Consider the following 18,851-nt stretch of genomic DNA (forward strand, 5'->3'; position numbering starts at 1 on the left):
CTACCACTCTCTGAGTAAAGAAGTTCCCCCTCATATTACCCCTAAACTTCTGTCCCTTAATTCTGAAGTCATGTCATGAAGATAAAATATAGTTTTTTTTATATACATGTAATATTTGCACAGCACTTCATTTATATTTTAATTTCTTGTAAACTTTGAAGTGTCCATAGTTTGTTCCATTTTGCAGCGAAACCATTGTATTGGTTGACATTCTTACAATGTTCTTTTGCATTCTTACATTTCAGACTAGATTATGTGCCCCATGCGGAAGATCTTGCCTCCAAATTTCTACAGTGCTTCCCAAAGAAAAGACTGTCGGCTTTATCGGCTCTAAACCATGAGTACTTCAGTAATCTTCCCCCACGGCTGTGGGAGCTCTCAGATAGTAAGTATGACACCAATGGTAATCAGCTTCTACACAATGTGTGTGGTTGTGTGAATGGGTAATGCAGAGAGGTCTCTGTTCAGGTAATCGCAAATCCATATTTATTTTTCAAGTTAACACTTCCTGAATGCCATTCATCTGGTTATTTTGCATGAAAATAATATTATTTTAGCATGAAAAAAATAGAAATTCTTAAATAGCAATTCTAATATGCAATCCTTTTCATATGGATGAGATAATTTTCGAGAAAAGGCACAAGAAGCAGCTGGAAATGATTAAGAAGGACCTGAGGTTTACACAAAAAAGCTGGGAAACTTCCCATCTATGTGAAGGAAATAGGGTTTCGGGTCGAAACCCTCTTCAGACTGACAATGAGGAGTAGGAACCTGGGGGATGGGAGGTGGGGCTGAGGGGGGGGGGGGGGGGGGGGGACTCCCCAAACGGAATATGAGGTGCTGTTCCTGCCGTGTGGCCATGTGAGGGGGGAACAACAATGGCCAATGGAGGTGTTCGGCGAAACGATCGCCCAACCTGGAATATAGATCTGCTGACATCTAGGCAGAGGGAGGGGGAGATGCAGGTCGGGGGGGGGGGGGGGGGAGGTAAAGGGACAAGAAGGAAAGTGGGGTCGGGGGTACTTTGAAGGGAAGAACTTTCGGGTCAGTGCCGTCATGTCAGAGTCCTCCCCTTCCTCAGGTCTCCTCCCATCCCCCAGCCTTCTGGCTGGCCCCACCCACCCCCGCCCCCGATTTGCAAGACGACCCGAAACGTGGGCTCCATAGATGCTGCTGCAAACAAAAATCTGCAGTTCCCTCAAACAAAGGACCTGGCGACCTGTCAACAACAATGGCCAATGACAATAAAAAGTATTCCTTTGTATTCCAGTGCCGTATTGGTGGCTATTTCAGTTGGGTATGCAAAAAATAATTTCACTGGGACTGTCACAACAATGTATTCCATTAATATTTAAAAAAAAAATGCTTTGGGTCCAAGTGGAGCCGATTTTCAATGTGTTAAAAAAAACATGTTTATAATGTAAGCAAATGTATATTGCATCGGTTCCAGTGATATGTCAGCAAAGGACCATAAGATTGAATGATACGATGACAAAGGAGGAGAGGAGTTAAGTCTGGAAGCAGCTGTACTGGCTTTAGATCAGTTACCTGCATATCTCTGAGGGGAAGTGTAACTTGTAGGACTAGATCCAAATGGCACCTGATTTTGACGGGTCCTCAGTGACTCCAGATGTTCTGGTGCTGTTTGCCAAATTTACAGCTTTTTTAGTCATATCAATATTCAGAGTTCTTATTTTCCCTTGGCAACTTGAACAATATGTTAACCTGCAGGAAATGATATATGTTGCGCTGTTCCAGAGGAGAACCCGTCGTAGTCTTCCTTATGATACACTCTATCCTGTACAACCTTGCATATGAATCACGTCAATGTAAGCCTCAGAGAGGAATGTATGTGATGTTTGTAAATTCTTTCATGTTGCTATTCCAAAAAGCAAATAATAAGAATAGAGTTGCACATGGAATGTATTTAACAAACAGTGGTGTCTGATGTGCCAGTATATCAAAGGCCAGACCATAATGCTTGAAAATACCTACATATACAACCAAATGTGGTCTAGCTACATAGTGATCTAGAATATAAATCAACTGATCTATTGCAAAGGTGAAGAAGGTTTAATGCCGATCCACTTTGGTACAAATAAATACTTGAGTGGTTAAAATACCATTTTTTTGAATTGTAAAGTGTGTGTGTATGTCTGTCTGTCATTTCCCTTTTCTTCTGTCTTCCTGGTTTATCAAATTTATTAAATTCCCATTGATGTAATTTATGTAAAGAATATATGAATTATCGAATGATCTAGAAAATAGCATGAGATTTTACTGTTTATTCACAACCTAAACTTGGGTTGTTATTGACTTCAGACTAATGAAATAAGCATAGACTTATGAGTGCTGCCAGAGTTGAACAAATGTGGTCATGTGGATCATTGTACTAGTAAAAGGCCAAATGTTATACATACATTGATACTACAAGACCCTCTCAGAAATTTAAAATTAGTAAGGTTATAAAAACATTTGGAAGTCTTGCATTACTTGCCTTAGATATGGTCCTCCTTATTCTTTAAAGAGTTGTTCAAACTGAGTGGACATATTGTAGGAAAAATGATCCTTATTTCTCCTTTTTGAATGGCAGATTTAAAATCATCTATGCATTTAGCTGCTTACAGGGAGTAGGAGCAATAACGGTAATATTTGGGTAAATTTCTCCAACATGGCAGAACAAAAAGTGAGCATAGCGGTTTGGCAGCAGAAATTGGCATTGCTGGAGTATGATGGGGAGAGGGAGACACAGAGATAAGGAAGTGTAAGGTGTGAAAACGAGACATCAAAGGGGATGCAGTTACAGGAAAATGTAGACTAGATCATTGTTAGCTAGGAGAAGGTGACAACAAGGCATACAGAGATAAAATTAAATCAGGAGGACAGTTAGACATCAGGTAGGTTTAGCCAGACTGAGTGGAGGTGTTCAGCGAAATATCTATTGCATCTTTGATTACTATCACATTTTCTGCTGCAACAAAGAAAATTTGCTGTTAACTTTATCTTACTTTGGTACAACCTTACATGACCATTACATGAAATGGAGCGAAGATAGGTTGCATGCCACCTATCTAATTTTCTGAACATAGAAACACAGAAGATAGGTGCAGGAGTAGGCCATTCGGCCCTTCGAGCCAGCTCTGCCATTCAATGTGATCATGGCTGATCATCCAAAATCTGAACCCTGTCCGGCTTTTTCCCCCATAAGCTTTGATTCCCTTTGCCCTAAGAGCTAAACCTAATGACCCTGTTCCACTTAGGAAACCTGAACGGAAACCTCTGGTGACCTTGCGCCCCACCCAAGGTTTTCATGAGGTTCCCGGAGGTTTTGGTCACTCTCCCTAATGGTCGAAAGTGGTTTCCGCATGGTCGAGGCTTCTTCTATGTTCCTTTGATTATTTCAACAAAATGAAAACCAGCCTCGACTAAAAATAGGTTGCCGTTTGGTCGAAGCCAGCGGAGTGGGGTCGCTATTTACTCACAGGCAGTCAAAGGCCATCTCCTTCGCTGACCGACCATTTTGATTGGCTCATTGGAGTTTTCAGGACCTAGATGATCCGCCGGAAGGTAAAATGCCCGCTAAACATTATTAAACTTCTTAAAACTATCTCCACTCCTTCTTCCCCCCCTTCTCTCCCCTTCTCTCTCCCCTTCTCTCTCCCCCCCCTTTCTCCCTCCCCTTCTTCCCTCCCCTTCTCTCTCCCTCCCCCCCTTCTCCCCCTTCTCTCTTTCTCCCTCCCCTTCTCCTTCCCCTTCCCCCTCCCCTTCTCCCTCCCCTCTCCCTCCCCTTCCCTCTCTCTATCTCCCTTTCTCCCCTCCCTTCTCCTTCCCCCTCTCTTCTCCTTCTCCCTCTCTCTCTCCCTCTCTCTCTTTCCCTCCCTTCTTCTCTCTCCCCTTCTCTCTCCCCTTCTCCCTCCCCTTCTCCCTCCCCTTCTCCCTCCCCTTCTCCCTCTCCCTTCGCCCTCCCCTTCCCCTCCCCTTCTCTCTCCCCTAAAGTCCTCCCCTTCTCCCTCCCCTGCTCTGTGGCCTTCTCGTTCCCCCTCCTCCCCCTTCTCTCCCCCTTCTCCCCTCCTCCCCCGCTCATCACGCTCTCTACATTATGCTCTGTGGCAGTCGTTTACCTTCCTCTTCATCACGCAGACAGCGCTCCTCCGCTGTCCCTGGCCCCCACTTTCACGATGTGTTTGTGTGTGCAGTCGGTAGCAAAGATCCTGTAGGATCTTTGGTCAGTAGATGCAGTTCACGCTTCGGTCGAGGGTTTCCAGGCGAGTGACCAAAACCTCTGGCGACTCATGGAAACCTTGGGTGGGGTGCATGGTCACCAGAAGTTTCCTTTCAGATTTCCTAAGTGGGACAGGGGCATAACTCCGTTGTGAAAACATCCATTAAATTGGCCTCCACTGCCTTCTGGCAGAGAATTCCACAGATTCACAACTCTCTGGGTGAAAAAGTGTTTCCTCATCTCAGTCCCAAACGGCCTACCCCTTATTCTTAAACTGTGATCCTGGTTCTGGACTCCCCCAACATCGGGAAAAAATTTCCTGCATCTACCCTGTCCAATCCTCTAAGAATTTTATATATTTCTATAAGATACCCTCTCATCCTTCTAAATTCCAGTGAATACAAGCCCAGTCGACCCATTTTTTCATCATACATCTGTCCCGTCTTCCCGGGAATTAACCTGGTGAACCTACGCTGCACTTTCTCCATAGCAATAATGCCCTTCCTAAAGTTAGTTTGGGCCATATCCCTCCAAACTCGTTGCAATTTCTTTGTTGTACAAGGTGTTGCCACAGTAAAACTTGGTGGGAAAAGTCATCTAAATTTACCATCGTCTTCAAATTGACACTATGCTAATTGAACCTTGAGCTTTCTCTTACCTGGCAAGAGTTAAAGATTAACCTTCCATAGACGAGACTTCCTACAAGTAAATCAACACTTTGTTATCAGTTTCAGGCAGGTAATATGATACTTTGGTTTGATGATAGAAAGGAATGAGCACATGTGCACAAGTTTGCAGTACAGTTGTCTATTTTAACTGAACAATGCTTCCACCAGCAGCTTTCGGAGAAAATTCCCAATGTGCATATTAACCCATGTTATACCTGCAAGTAGATGATGCTTGATGATGAAGCTAGATCTACTTTATTCATTTTAATACTGTGTACACTTGTGCACTGGTGTTAATATGGCCTAAACTTGAAAATACATACTGGCAAGTTTATAAACAAAAGCAAAAACTTAAAGAAATGGGATTCAGAATGCGGCATTGGTAAGCCCTTGTTTTGAACTGTTCGCAAAAATCTATTTGCTTTTATTTTTCACTAGACTAAGTGGGACCTGTTGGGTCTCAGCTTCACACAGGAGGGCTGGTCCCCCAACGCAATATTCCACCTCTCCACCAATTCCAATATACATACACTCACACACTCACACACATACAGTCTCACATACACACACACACATACACACACACTCACACACAGACTCTCCACCTCACACACAGACATACGCTCACACACACACACACATACACTCACTCACCCACTCACACACACCCACTCACTCACACACATATACACTCACACATACACTCACACATACACACACACACTCACTCACTCACACACACATTCACACATACACTCACACATACGCACACACACACAGACACACACACACACACAAACACACACACACACACACACACACACACACACACACACACACACACACACACACACACACACACACACACACACACACACACACACACACACACACACACACTCATACATATCCACTCAAACACACATAGATGCACGCACATACATACACTCACACACACACACTCACACACACTCACACACACTCTCACACACCATATATATGACAGTAAACTTTCTTGAATCTACTCACGAGGCTGAGCGCGGCCTCTCCACTGTGGGGCTTCCGCAGTCGGCGGCACTTCCGCAATCAGCATGATCTCTGCACTTACCAGAAATTACGCAATCAGCACAACCTGTCCACTAAGCAGAAGCCACGAAATGAGCAGGACTTTTGGACTAAACACAGTTGGACCTAATAAAGCATTTATTCCTTCCAAATACAGTCGGACCTAATAAAGCATTTATTCCTTCCAAACACAGTCGGACCTAATAAAGCCTTTATTCCTTCCAAACACAGTCGGACTTAAAAAAACATTTATTCCTTCCAAACAGTCGGAGCTATAAAGCATTTATTCCTTCCAAACACAGTCGGACCTAATAAAGCATTGCAGTTTCAAGCACAGGCAGGGCAGCAGGCCAAACAACTCGTGGCATTGCCATTTCATTTCCAATTAAGCATTGCACTTTCAAGCACAGGCAGGGCAGCAGGTCAAACAACTCATGACTCAAAAAAAACAAAAAAAATTGGATAGTTATATGGATGGGAAAGGAATGGAGGGTTATGGTCTGAGTGCAGGTAGATGGGGCTAGGGGAGAATACGTGTTTGGCATGGACTAGAAGGGCCGAGATGGCCTGTTTCCATGCTGTAATTGTTATATGGTTATTGTCATTAAGGGCTAACAAATCATTTATTGCAAGTACATTGCAGACTCACAGTTCAGTTGATTATGAGCTTAGAATCACAGTTGTGGCCTCTCCCTTACGATCTTGCAGAGTGACTGACTCACGTCCAGGCATCTGGGGTTTTATAGTCCTGCCCGCTCCCCCTGGAAGGGGAGTTACCTTCATCGGTGTGCTTGACAGGCGAGAGGACCAATCAGCTGATCTCAAGGTTTTTTAAACACTCATAACTTCTTTATTTTTCATCAATGGGAAAGATTCTCGGGGCTTGCTCAGCGGAGGAGGACTGTGATTAAGATGGCCAAAAATCACAGCAATACAGATAGCATTGTTTTCTAAAATCAATATACTGCGCAGACAGGAAGTTGTCAAGATGAGACTTTTAATTATATAGATGTGGTCCAGGTATAATCCAGAAATCAGCATGATTGTCCAAACATATCTGTTTTTTAAGTATAGCATTGGATCAGTCGTGACCCTCTTGTCTGTCACTTTAACTGTTTGCCTGGAGCATTAGTGGAAGAGAGCAACCTGCTCAGTCCAGCTGTTTAGACCGAGTGTTGATGGGCTATTAGTCCAATTGGAGATCTGTTGCGTTCAGCACTTACCTTTCAAATGTGCAGCAAATCACAAATGATAAACATAAACAAAAAATAAATTTTATTCAAATAACAAGGTTTAGCTGAAGAAATGAATATTTTGTGGTATCTTTTATTTCTTTTGAAGATTAATGCTGTTAAGTCTTAGTACATACATCATTGGCTGACACACCGGCAGCATGTTTTATTTATTTTCGCTGTGGCTACTGGCAAATTAAACTTTGGAAAAATTGACATATTTCATTTAAAATTGGATATGGGGATTGCATTCCAGATATCAATCATCATTGAAGTCATTTTGTGTAAATTTTTGTTTTGGAAGCCTCACTTGTCAGTTCCTAAGGTGCCTTCTGCAATATGAGAGACAGCTCCAACAGACAGATTTTTACTGTCAACCCATATGCAGCACTCTGGAGAGATGGTGCATTCCAGACAGTGAAAAGAAAGCATGCAATGAATTAAACGTTTGCAGGTTTTTTGGGCAATACTTCCCAATTCTCAACAGTCTGATCTTCATTAATTTTACTAAAAAATCAAGATTTATAAGTGCAATACCAAAAGATATATGTCTATAAATTGAATTGCAATTTATTTTGTGCATAAAGACTTGGTTGCGTTCAGTACAAATCAAGTCCTCTTCAAAACTTCATTCCAAGCTTTATCATAAAATCATTGAAGGTCTTCTCAGAAATTGGCTTTCAGTTTTGGCAAATAAAAACTTATTGTTCCAGTCTTAATTGCCTTTCCGACCCTTGCTTTCACGTTTCCTATTCTTCCTTCCTCTTTCCCTGAGAATTTCATAACTTCCCTTTGGGTTGTTATTGCTAATCCTTTCCCTTTCAAGCGGGAATCTATTGGGATGAATGATTGGTCTCCTGAGCATTGTTGCTGGCAACCTGGGGGGGGGAAAGTCTGATTCTTGAATATATAATTGCACACGAGCACTAATCTCCTCGCAATTGTGGTTTATAATCATTCCACACAATGTGAACCTTGCAGGGTCCATCCTTTCACTTTACCTTCCTATCACATCCACCTATCTCCTCCACCCACCCATTGTCCCACACAACAGCTGACAATGAAGTTGACTGTACCAGACCAACATACCTCATCAGTAGGTTCTAAGAATTGAAAGAAGCTAAAAGGATTTTAAAAATATCCCATAAAAAACACATTGGAGTTGCTGGAGGAGGAGAAACAACACACAAGAAAATAGGAGCAGGAGTCGGCCACTTGGCCCCTCAGATTTGCCCTACCATTCAATAAGGTTGTGACTGATCTATACTGCCCTCAGCTCCTCAACCAGGAAGTTAATAGATCAGCTATGTGAATATTGTGACTGTAAAAGTAAATCAGGTGCTGGGGACTCTGTAACGATTCATTTTCTCACTGCTCAGAATCCTAAGGTACAAATTGATAGTGTGCTGGAAAACTACTCGCGTGCCTGGATAAGGCCAACTCTAAAAAGATATGAAACCTGACATAACAAACTGCCTAGACACAAAGTGCTGGAGTAACTCAGCGGGCCAGGCAGCATCTCTGAAGAGAAGGAATGGGTGACGTTTCGGGTTGAGACCCTTCTTGACCCGAAATGTCACCCATTCCTTCCCTCCAGAGATGCTGTCTGTCCCGCTGAGTTACTCCAGCATTTTGTGTCTATCTTCGGTAGGTTGGTACCCTCCATGTTGAACACATTTTCTCATTTCATACTTGCAAACCGCAGTTATAAAGTGTAGCAGTTTGCCAAGCCTTCAACACATCCTCCCAACAGTTTCATCATCATTTCCAAGAAAGACAATGGTATCTGGATTACCACCATGTACTGATTCCTATTCAATTATATGCCGTCCTGAGTTAGAAAAATATTGTCTTTTTCATTGGGCTGTGGGAATACCTTATGTCAACTAACTGCAGCAGGTGAGGTAATCAGCATTTTGAATGGTAGAGCAAGCAGTCCTTAGCTCTCCCTGATTACCCGGGACCCATACTTTGCTTGTCCCTGCGTGGCAGGGAGCAGCTGAGGTGTGCTGTTACAGTGTAATGTCTGAATAGCGGAGGCCAGGAAAAGGTCTTTACAACATCCCATGGAAGGAGCTCTGTGTCTGAAACCTAAGACTGCCGTTGCAGGCTATTTTCTTCTGAGATGATTAGCTGGAGAATGTAAAAGGCAGCTGTTCTATTGCTTAATATGTCAGGAGAGAATCTGCATGTCTACCACACCCAAATGCCTTCACAAAAGAGGGAGACAAGGTAGGGAGTCAGAACACAGCCTCCTTCACCAACAATTATTTGTTGACAGTTGCCTGGTGGCAACTCCCATAATCCCTTAAAGCTATGGGACATTTCATTGTTTTCATTGTGACATATTAACCGTAAGTTTAAATTTAATTTTGGCCACCTTTTGGAAGGGTGCCAGTCCCTTAACGTAATGGGGCAACATGTACATGTATGTTTATGACATCCCTTTGCTGTGATTACGATACAATAAACTTTATTCATCCCCGGAGGGGAATTGGTCAGCCGACAGTCCTTGTGTGTTGTGACTGTCGGCAGACCAATTTCCCTCTGGGGATGAATAATGTTTATTGTATCGTATCGTAATCACAGCAATAGGATGTCGTAAACATACATGTACATGTTTTCCCCATAACGTTAAGGGACTGGCACCCTTCCAAAAGGTGGCCATAATTAAATTTAAACTTACGGTTGTGTGCTACTAAATGGCAAAAAGCATTTCACTTCATTACACCTCGGTGTATGTGAATGTGACTAATAAAAACCTTTGAATACTTTGAATAATATATCACAATGAAAGCAGCGAAATGCCCCATGGCTTTAAGGGATTAAGGGTTGCCAAGCAAGAGTATGATCAGAGGCAAGTTTTAGGAAGTGCCTTTAGGAGTGAATTTAGGTAGAGAAATTTATGGTGGCATACAGACCTACAGCTCAGAAAGCAGAAAGTGCAGTAATTCATATACACTGAACACCATTCCTGGAGCTATTTGAAATTTTGGTTTGACAAAGACAAATGGAAGTTATGGATCTCAATTAGGTTTCCAAGCTGTAACGTGTGTCTCATGTGACATCCATTTGTGTACAATAATTTTTTTCCTAATGTTCCTCATTTCCTCATTTGCGGATTGTTTCTTGTGACAGGCTGATAGCTGGTATTTCCGGTTGGTGGCGCGACACTGTTGCAGCGGCCCCTTAAGCCTGTCTGTCTTTTTTTAATTTTTTTGTCTAGTTAAATGTAGTCGTTGTGTTTTTTTAAATACTGTTTTTAACTGTGTTTATGTGGGGGGCGGAGGTGGGGGGTGGAGTGGTAAACTTAAAAAAATCTCTTCCCTGCGCGGGAGACCCGACCTTTTTCCTGTCGGGTCTCCATTGTCGTTGGGGCCTAGCACCGTGGAGTAGCCTCCAGCCGGAACGACCTGGGGGCTCCAGTCGCGGAGCCTGTGGAACTGCGGACTTACCATCATGGGGCTGGCCGACCTCGGAGTTTGGGGAGCGGTGGTGGCTCACTGCTCCGGCCCGACTCCAGAGCTCGGAGGCTCCAGCTGCAGCCGCAGGTCCGGTGGACTGGGACATCGGGAGCTCGCGGGTGAGAGACCGCTTTCCGGAGCTCCCACAATGCAACTTCTCCAGCCCGTGTCGCGGGGATGGAACGACCCGGGGCGGGGCCGTGCATCGCCCGGAGCGGCTTTAATGGCTGCGGAACATTCCAGCGCATGCCGGGGGCTCCAACATTGTGACTTTTGGGCCTGGAACGGGGCCTAAAATGGTCTTAGGACTTACCATCGCCCGCCTGGGGCTTCAACATCGGGAGAAAAATGGAGAGCAGGGGAGAGAAGAGATGTTTGTGTGAATTGGTTGTGTGTCTAGTACGGGTCAAGACCCTTCTTTCAGACTGAAGAAGAGTCTCGACACGAAACATCACCCATTGCTTCTCTCCAGAGTTGCTGCCGGTCCCGCTGAGTTACTCCTGCATTTTGTGTCCATCTTCAAATGACGTCACACGCTCCAGACGGCTGTGCGTACGCATCAAGTCGCGCGCAACCTTCGTGGGACCGTCACGCCTTAACGCCACCACGAGGTTGTGTAATTAGCATGCCAAGGACACGTAAATGAGACAGCGGCTTGTCTTTGGAGTGAGGGAATTGTGCCAGAATTATAAAGCTTCAGATAAGGCCCTGGATGTGGCCTTCAATGCATTATCGGCACATTGCAGCCGACCTGGAAATGAAATAGTTAAAACACTACCAGTTATTTGAATAGAACCACGATCAGGAAGAATTCTTTGATACTTCTTAAACAGTTATGATTAAGACCAGATAATTTTGCAGATTTTAAGTTCTGACACATGGATTATATGTGCAGCTTGAAGGACTGTCTATTACATGAGAAACTCAAGAAATGTGTACAGACATACAAAGCTGCATTACTTTCCAAAGGTAGACCAGAAATGGGGTAGGGCCTGTAGATGAAAGTACATGTGGTGAAACACGAGGCAGACGACACAAAAGTTAAAGTACAGCCAAGATGGTTTAGATGACTGAAGCTTTGCAGACTGCACCATGCTTAGCTGAAAGTACAAATGCCCTGTTTACTGGAAATGGTGTACCTAATGTACATTGGAAAATCAGTTCTACAAACAGGCCACAATATTCATGGTGTGGATGAGATGCGCCATGCAGATACCTAGACTAGATAAGATTCAGATCACCTGTTGAAAATAAGTGCTACATAAAGTTAATTCAGTAAAAATGAATTTCCATTAGATGCAGCTAAGTTAAGATACTGATGCAAGGGAAACCAATAATATTGCACATTGCTTCAGACTTGAGTTGAAATGTTCTTCCAAGTAAAGTCCTCCAAAATCTACTTAAGAGGAGGTCCATCTGAAACCAATGAATCTTGTGCCTACCACTCAAGACATACATAAAGGAGCATGAGGGATGAGGGTGTCCTCTTTCAGTGGTATCTCAGAATGTCCACAAATTGATGTTGACATATTAGGGGATTTACCACTAGCCCTGCAGGAAGAAAACAGCATGGCTTGAAATTAGAGCATGGCTGCCCATTGGACGAAATAAGAAAGGCCAGTCTATTGACATAAAATAGATCACCTGGAGACTGGACAGATATTTGGATGGCTTTGTCTATTTTAGCTTTTATTATTAAAGGAATTATCTGAAATATGTACCTTTAATATTATCAGAGTATAGACAATAATTGTTCCTTTTATCCTTTCACCACTTCAAGTTAGTTTCATTTGACTAATTGCTTTGGGTGTTACAATCGTGTTTGTGGATATAAATTATGGAAGGAGTGTGTTAGAAAGGAAATGACTGCATGGATGCCTGCTGGATATGAGGTGTTTGATGAATGAAGCAACTGATAGTATTTTAAATTAGTGATTATTTCCAGTGTCTTATAGTGAACAATGCAGATAATAATGAGGCCAATTTTTAAAACATGTTTTAAACACAGCCCACTCCCAACTTCTGTTTATACAGTGCCTTCAGAAAGTATTCAGACCCCTTCACTTTTTCCACATTTTGTTACGTTACAGCCTTATTCTAAAATTGATTAAATTCATTTTTTTTATCAGCAATCTACACACAATAGCCGACAATAAAAAAGTGAAAACAGGTGTTTAAAAATTTTTGCAAAATAATTAAAAATAAATAACTGAAATATCACATTTACAGAAGTATTCAGACCCTTTACTCAGTACTTTATTGAGGCACCTTTGGCAGTGATTACAACCTCAAGTCTTCTTGGGTATGACGCTACAAGTTTGGCACACCTGTACGTGTAATTTCTCCCATTCTTCTCTGCAGATCCTCTCAAGCTCTGTCAGGTTGGATGGGGAGTGTTGATACACAGCTATTTTCAGGTCCCTTCAGAGATATTCGATCGGGTTCAAGTCCGGGCTCTGGCTGGGCCCCTTACGGACATTCACAGACTTGTCACAAAGCCACTCTTGCGTTGTCTTGGCTGTGTGCATAGGGTTGTTGTCTTGTTGGAAGGTGAACCTCCGCCCCAGTCTGAGGTCCTGAACGCTCTGGAGCAGGTTTTCATCAAAGATCTCGCTATACTTTGCTCCATTCACCTTTCCCTCGATCCTGACTAGTCTCCCTGTTCCTGGCGCTGTATAAACATTCCCACAGCATGATGCTGCCACCACCATGCTTAACCGTAGGTATGGTATTGGCCAGGTGTTGAGCAGTGCCTGGTTTCCTCCAGACGTGACACTTGGCATTCAGGCCAAAGAGTTCAATTTTGGTTTCATCAGGCCAGGGAATCTTGTTTAGGTGCTTTTGCTGTAAAAAATGTTTTATACCCTTCCCCAGATCTGTGCCTCGACACAATCCTGTCTCGGAGGTCTACAGACAATTCCTTTGTCTTCATGGCTTGTTTTTTGCTCTGACATGCACTGTCAACGGTGGGACCTTATATAGACAGGTGTGTGCCTTTCCAAATCATGTACAATCAATTTAATTTACCACTTGTGGACTCAAATCAAATTGTAGAAACATCTCAAGGATAATCAATGGAAACAGGATGCACCGGAGCTCAATTTTGAGTCACAGCAAAGGGTCTGAATACTTAGGTAAATGTGATATTTCAGTTATTTCTTTTTAATTATTTTGCAAAAATTACCAAACACCTGTTTTCGCTTTTATATTATGAGATATTGTGCGTAGATTGATGATAAATACAATGAATGTAATCAATTTTAGAATAAGGCTGTAGTGTAACAAAATGTGGAAAAAAGTGAAGGGGTCTGAACACTTTCTCAATGCACTGTATATTCTGAAAGTGTGGGGCGGGTGATAGAGCCATTTTTTATTTTAACAGTTTGGCAGTTTATTACAAACTTTGGTCTATTTAGCAAAAAGATACTCTGCAAATGAATTCCTCTTCTGCTAAATGATCTGTGGAAATATTTTTACCTCCATCTAATCTCCTAAAAAAATGTCATGGTCACTGCTAAACATTGAAAATAAATGTTGCCATCTTGCAGATTTTGAGAATCATTTGGACATTGAATTATCTAAATGTTCAACATATTGGAACATTTGTTACCATATTTTTAAAATGCATTCCATTTTGACCATTTACAACTTTGTGCCTCTGTCCCTTTGCTTTGCTCATGATATCTGTTGGTTACAGTATAGTTTGTTTTTTCGTGCACATTTTCAATACAGTAAAGATATCTGAATTTGTTGCAAAGTCTAATTAATATCATGCACAGATGAATCATGATTTGTAACATGTATATGTTTGCACCTTTGTTTAATTAGATGCATTGTGTTTTTAAATGCTTTTATGTTATACAGAAAATACAATGTTGTGACCAGTGTAATTAATCTAATTAAATTCTAGAATTCTAGTTGTGTGGCGAAATAAACATTTATAATTTATTATTTTGACCAGTTGAACTTTTGATATTAATGCAAATTGTGTTGAAACAGGTCTCATAAATGGGCATATTAATTACCATAGGAGCTGGATTTTTCCATTTCAACATAGCAATCGTAGTAAGAGGCATGAGGTTTTTGCATCTCACTCAATGAAAGATAGTGAACATCAGTTTCCATGCTATGTGGTGACACTTCAATCCTCTTCTCTTAGGAGGGATGGCTACAAATTACCAGCAGTAGATAAACTCATGGGGCCTCGTGTATTTTGAATATGTTGCTGTGAGATCTGGATTAATTTGGACATTTCACAGTTGCAAGTTCATTATCATAAAGACAAATGTGGGTCCCTTGAAGGCAGAAACAGATGACATTATTATGGGGAACAAGGAAATGGCAGAATAGTTGAACAGGTACTTTGGTTCTGTCTTCACTAAGGAAGACATAAACAATCTTCCAGATGTACTAGAGGACAGATGATCTAGGGAGACAAAGAAACTAAAATAAATTTGCATTCAGCATAGTATTGGGTAGACTGATGGGACTGAAGGTTGATAAATCCCTTGGTCCTGATGGTCTGCATCCCAGGGTACTCATGGAGGTGGCTCTTGAAATCATGGATGCATTGGTGATCATTTTCCAATGTTCTAGAGATTCAGGATCAGTTCCTGTGGATTGGAGGGTAGCTAATGTTATCCCACTTTTCAAGAAAGGAGCAAAACAAAAAACGGGGAATTACAGACCAGTTAGCCTGACATCGGCGGTGGGGATGATGCTGGAGTCAATTATTAAAGAAGCAATATGGGCGCATTTGCATAGCAGTAAAAGGATTGGTCCAAGTCAGCATGGATTTATAAAGGGGAAATCCTACTTGACTAATTTTCTGGAATTATTTGAGGATGTGACAAGTAAAATGGATGAAGGAGAGCCAGTGGATGTAGTGTATCTGGACTTTCAGAAAGCCTTTAATAAGGTCCTACACAGGGGATTAGTGGGCAAAATTAGAGCACATAGTATTGGGGAAAGGGTATTGACATGGACAGAAATTGGTTGGCAGACGGAAAACAAAGAGTAGGAATAAACGGGTCCCTGGCAGAATGGCAGGCAGTGGCGAGTGAAGTGCTGCAAGGCTCGATGCTGGGGCCGCAACTATTTACAATATATATTAATGACTTAGATGATGGAATTAAAAGCAACACTAGCAAATTTGCAGATGACAAAAAGCTGGGTGACAGTGTGAACTGCGAAGAGGTATGCTAGGATGTTGCAGGGTGACTTGGACAGGTTGAGAGAGTGGGCAGATGCGTGGCAGGTGCAATATCATGTAGATAAATGTGAGGTTATCCACTTTGGCAGCAAGAACAAGGGGGCAGATTATTATTTCAATGGTGTCAGATTAGGAAAAGGAAGTGCAACGAAACCTGGGTGTCCTTGTTCACCAGTCACTGAAAGTTAAACATGCGGGTACTGCAGGCAGTGAAGAGAGCTAAAGGCATGTTGACCTTCATATTCCGGAAGTGGCGGCGCTGCCTCGGAGGCTCGGCCGCGGGCCAGTGGACGACATTGTCGGGAGCTCGCAGGTCACAGGTTGATGACCTGTTTTTCCGGAGCTCTCGCAACAACAGCTTCGTCCGCTGGGCTGGAGGGCGGCAGCTTCGGCAGCTCCGACCGCCCCCGGTCGCGGAGTTTGAACCGGCCCGTTCGTGGAGCACGGATTCAGCCGCGGGACTTGCTTACCATCACCCGGCGGGGTCACAACGTCGGAGGCCTGGATCACCTCAGCGCTGAGGGAGAGCAAGGAGGGAAGAGACAAGGACTTTGGGACTTTTTGCCTTCCACCACAGTGAGGAGGTGCCTGGTGAACTCACTGTTAAACTGTGTTGAGTGTGTGTTTTGTTATTTATTCTATGTTATGACTGCAAGGTATACCATTTCGTTGCACTGAAAAGTGCAATGACAATAAAATTGAATCTGAATCTGAATAACAAGAGGATTTGTGTATATGAGTTAAGAGGTCCTTCTGCAGTTGTTCAGGGCCCAAGTGAGACCACATCTGGAGTATTGTGTGCCGTTTTGTTCTCCTCATCCTTGCTATTGAGGCAGCGCAGCATAGGTTCATGAGGATAATCCCCGGGATGGCAGGACTGTCATATGAGGAAAGATTGGAAAGACTTGGCTTGTATTCACTGGAATTTAGGATGAGAGGAGAAACATATAACATTATAAAAGGACTGGACAAGCTAGATGCAGGAAAAATGTTCCCAATGTTGGATAAGTCCAGAATGTAAGTCCAGTACCAGGGGCCACAGTCTTAGAATAAAGGGGAGGTCATTTAAAACTGAGCGAAAACGTTTTCACCCAGATAGTTGTGAACTTGTGGAATTATCTGCCGCAGATGGCAGGAGAGGCAAATTCACTGGATGAATTTAAAAGAGAGTTAGATAGAGCTCTGGGGACTAGCGGAATCAAGGGATACGGTGAAAAGGCAGGCACGGGTTATTGATTCTGGTGTTTAAGAAGGAACTACAGATGCTGGAAAATCGAAGGTAGACAAAAGTGCTGGAGAAACTCAGCAGGTGCAGCAGCATCCATGGAGCGAAGGAAATAGGCAACATTTCGGGCCGAAGAAGGGTTTCGGCCCCAAACATTGCCTATTTCCTTCGCTCCATAGATGCTGTTGCACCCGCTGAGTTTCTCCAGCTTTTTTGTGTACCTAAGTTTCTCAGGCACTTTTGTCTACCTATTATTGATTCTGGTTACTGATTGTGGATGATCAGCCATGATCACAATCAATGGCGGTGCTGACTCGATGGGCCTCCTCCTACATCTATTTTCTAAATACTCTAAATCTAAATAATGTGGATAAATCTGGATATGTCAATATATATTAGATTTTTTTTTTTCAAAAATATGCCCCATATTATCAGGTTGCCATCTGAGAAATACTTGTTTAATCATTAACATACACAATCTATGCAGTACACCAGAGGGGAATTAAAATTGGGAAAGAAAATACCTTGAGGGTGGTAATTTTAATATGAGAATTTAATTTGTTATTTTCCATATTAAGAATTTTGCAGTATTAATCCTTTTATCAGTGCTCAGCAGGTTATTTGCACAAGCACAACTGTAAGGTGATATTCATTTCCAGAACGGGTCTATGTGGAGCTCTAAACAGTGAGTGATGAAAATCCTTTTGAAGGCCAGACCAAAGATGAAAATCTACATATTTTTAAATAAAGCCAGTGCTGCATGCCTAGAGAAATGTTTAGATGTCAGGAAGAAACATTCTGCTTCCTGCAGATAATTACAGCAAGAAAATGCAACTTGACAATATTTAACTAAACATATGCCAAATTATTTCTGCATTCAATTATTATAACTATTTCACTAGGAATGATACAGTATGACCACATGTGATTTCAACCAAGTCCTTCTTATTTAGTATCCTGACCCTTTCTTTATATATGAATGTATTTTAGTGGAAGTCATAGTATAATTCACTGTGCAGCACATGGGTAATTAACTGTGACATGCTGGCATTAACTGTAATGGTCCTTCCCGTGTTATAATATCCAACTGATGTGCAGCTTGTACATACGATCAAGCATTTGGGAGACCTGCAGGAAGGATTTGCAGACTGCTGTGGGGCCGCAGGCATCTTTTGCTGTGTGTAAACTTGGTTTGAGGCGATATTGGATGAGTTGAGTTAAGTTAAACGTTCCTGGTTACTCCACACAGTGCCTTTGTTGGCCTCTGCCTTTTATTTCAATATATTGCCAGGGAGTCACTTTTCCGATATGCAAACCATTCGGATTACGAGCAGTTCACAGGGACTAGGAGAGAATACGTGTTCGGCACGGACTAGAAGGGTCGAGATGGCCTGTTTCCATGCTGTAATTGTTATATGGTTATATGGAAAGGATTCCTGTTGTCATCTGCAGAAAACCTGTATACTCAGTAATAGTTGTCTTTAAGGAAATACAAGTAACTGCCGATGCTAATTTAAACAACAAAACAGACACAATGTGCTGGGGTAACTCAGCAGGTCAGGCAGCATCTCTGGAGAACATTGATGGGTAACAACTCGAGTTGGGATCTTTCTTCAGACTGATTGTGGTGTTGGGGAGGGAGAGAGGACAGCTGGAGGAGAGGTTGGGGCAAACAAAGTCTGGTGAATGTTAGATGGATACAGGTGAGGTGAGGTGAGGTTTTCGAGGAGATGTGTGAATCACTGTCTCACCTGGAAGAAATT

At 42.5% G+C, this 18,851-nt stretch overlaps 1 protein-coding gene across 3 annotated transcripts in view; it reads left to right on the forward strand.

The window, feature by feature from the left end:
• cdk14 (cyclin-dependent kinase 14) overlaps positions 1–18,851 on the forward strand; it is a 659,117-nt gene that overhangs the window by 503,518 nt on the left and 136,748 nt on the right. For all 3 annotated transcript variants that reach the window (XM_055655908.1, XM_055655917.1, XM_055655925.1), the window contains one exon: positions 246–385. In XM_055655908.1, coding sequence (XP_055511883.1) covers positions 246–385 — 140 coding nt within the window. The remainder of the gene's footprint in view (positions 1–245; positions 386–18,851) is intronic.

This window comes from Leucoraja erinacea, chromosome 2 (assembly GCF_028641065.1).
Source record: "Leucoraja erinacea ecotype New England chromosome 2, Leri_hhj_1, whole genome shotgun sequence".
NCBI classification, from domain to species: Eukaryota; Metazoa; Chordata; class Chondrichthyes; order Rajiformes; family Rajidae; genus Leucoraja; species Leucoraja erinaceus.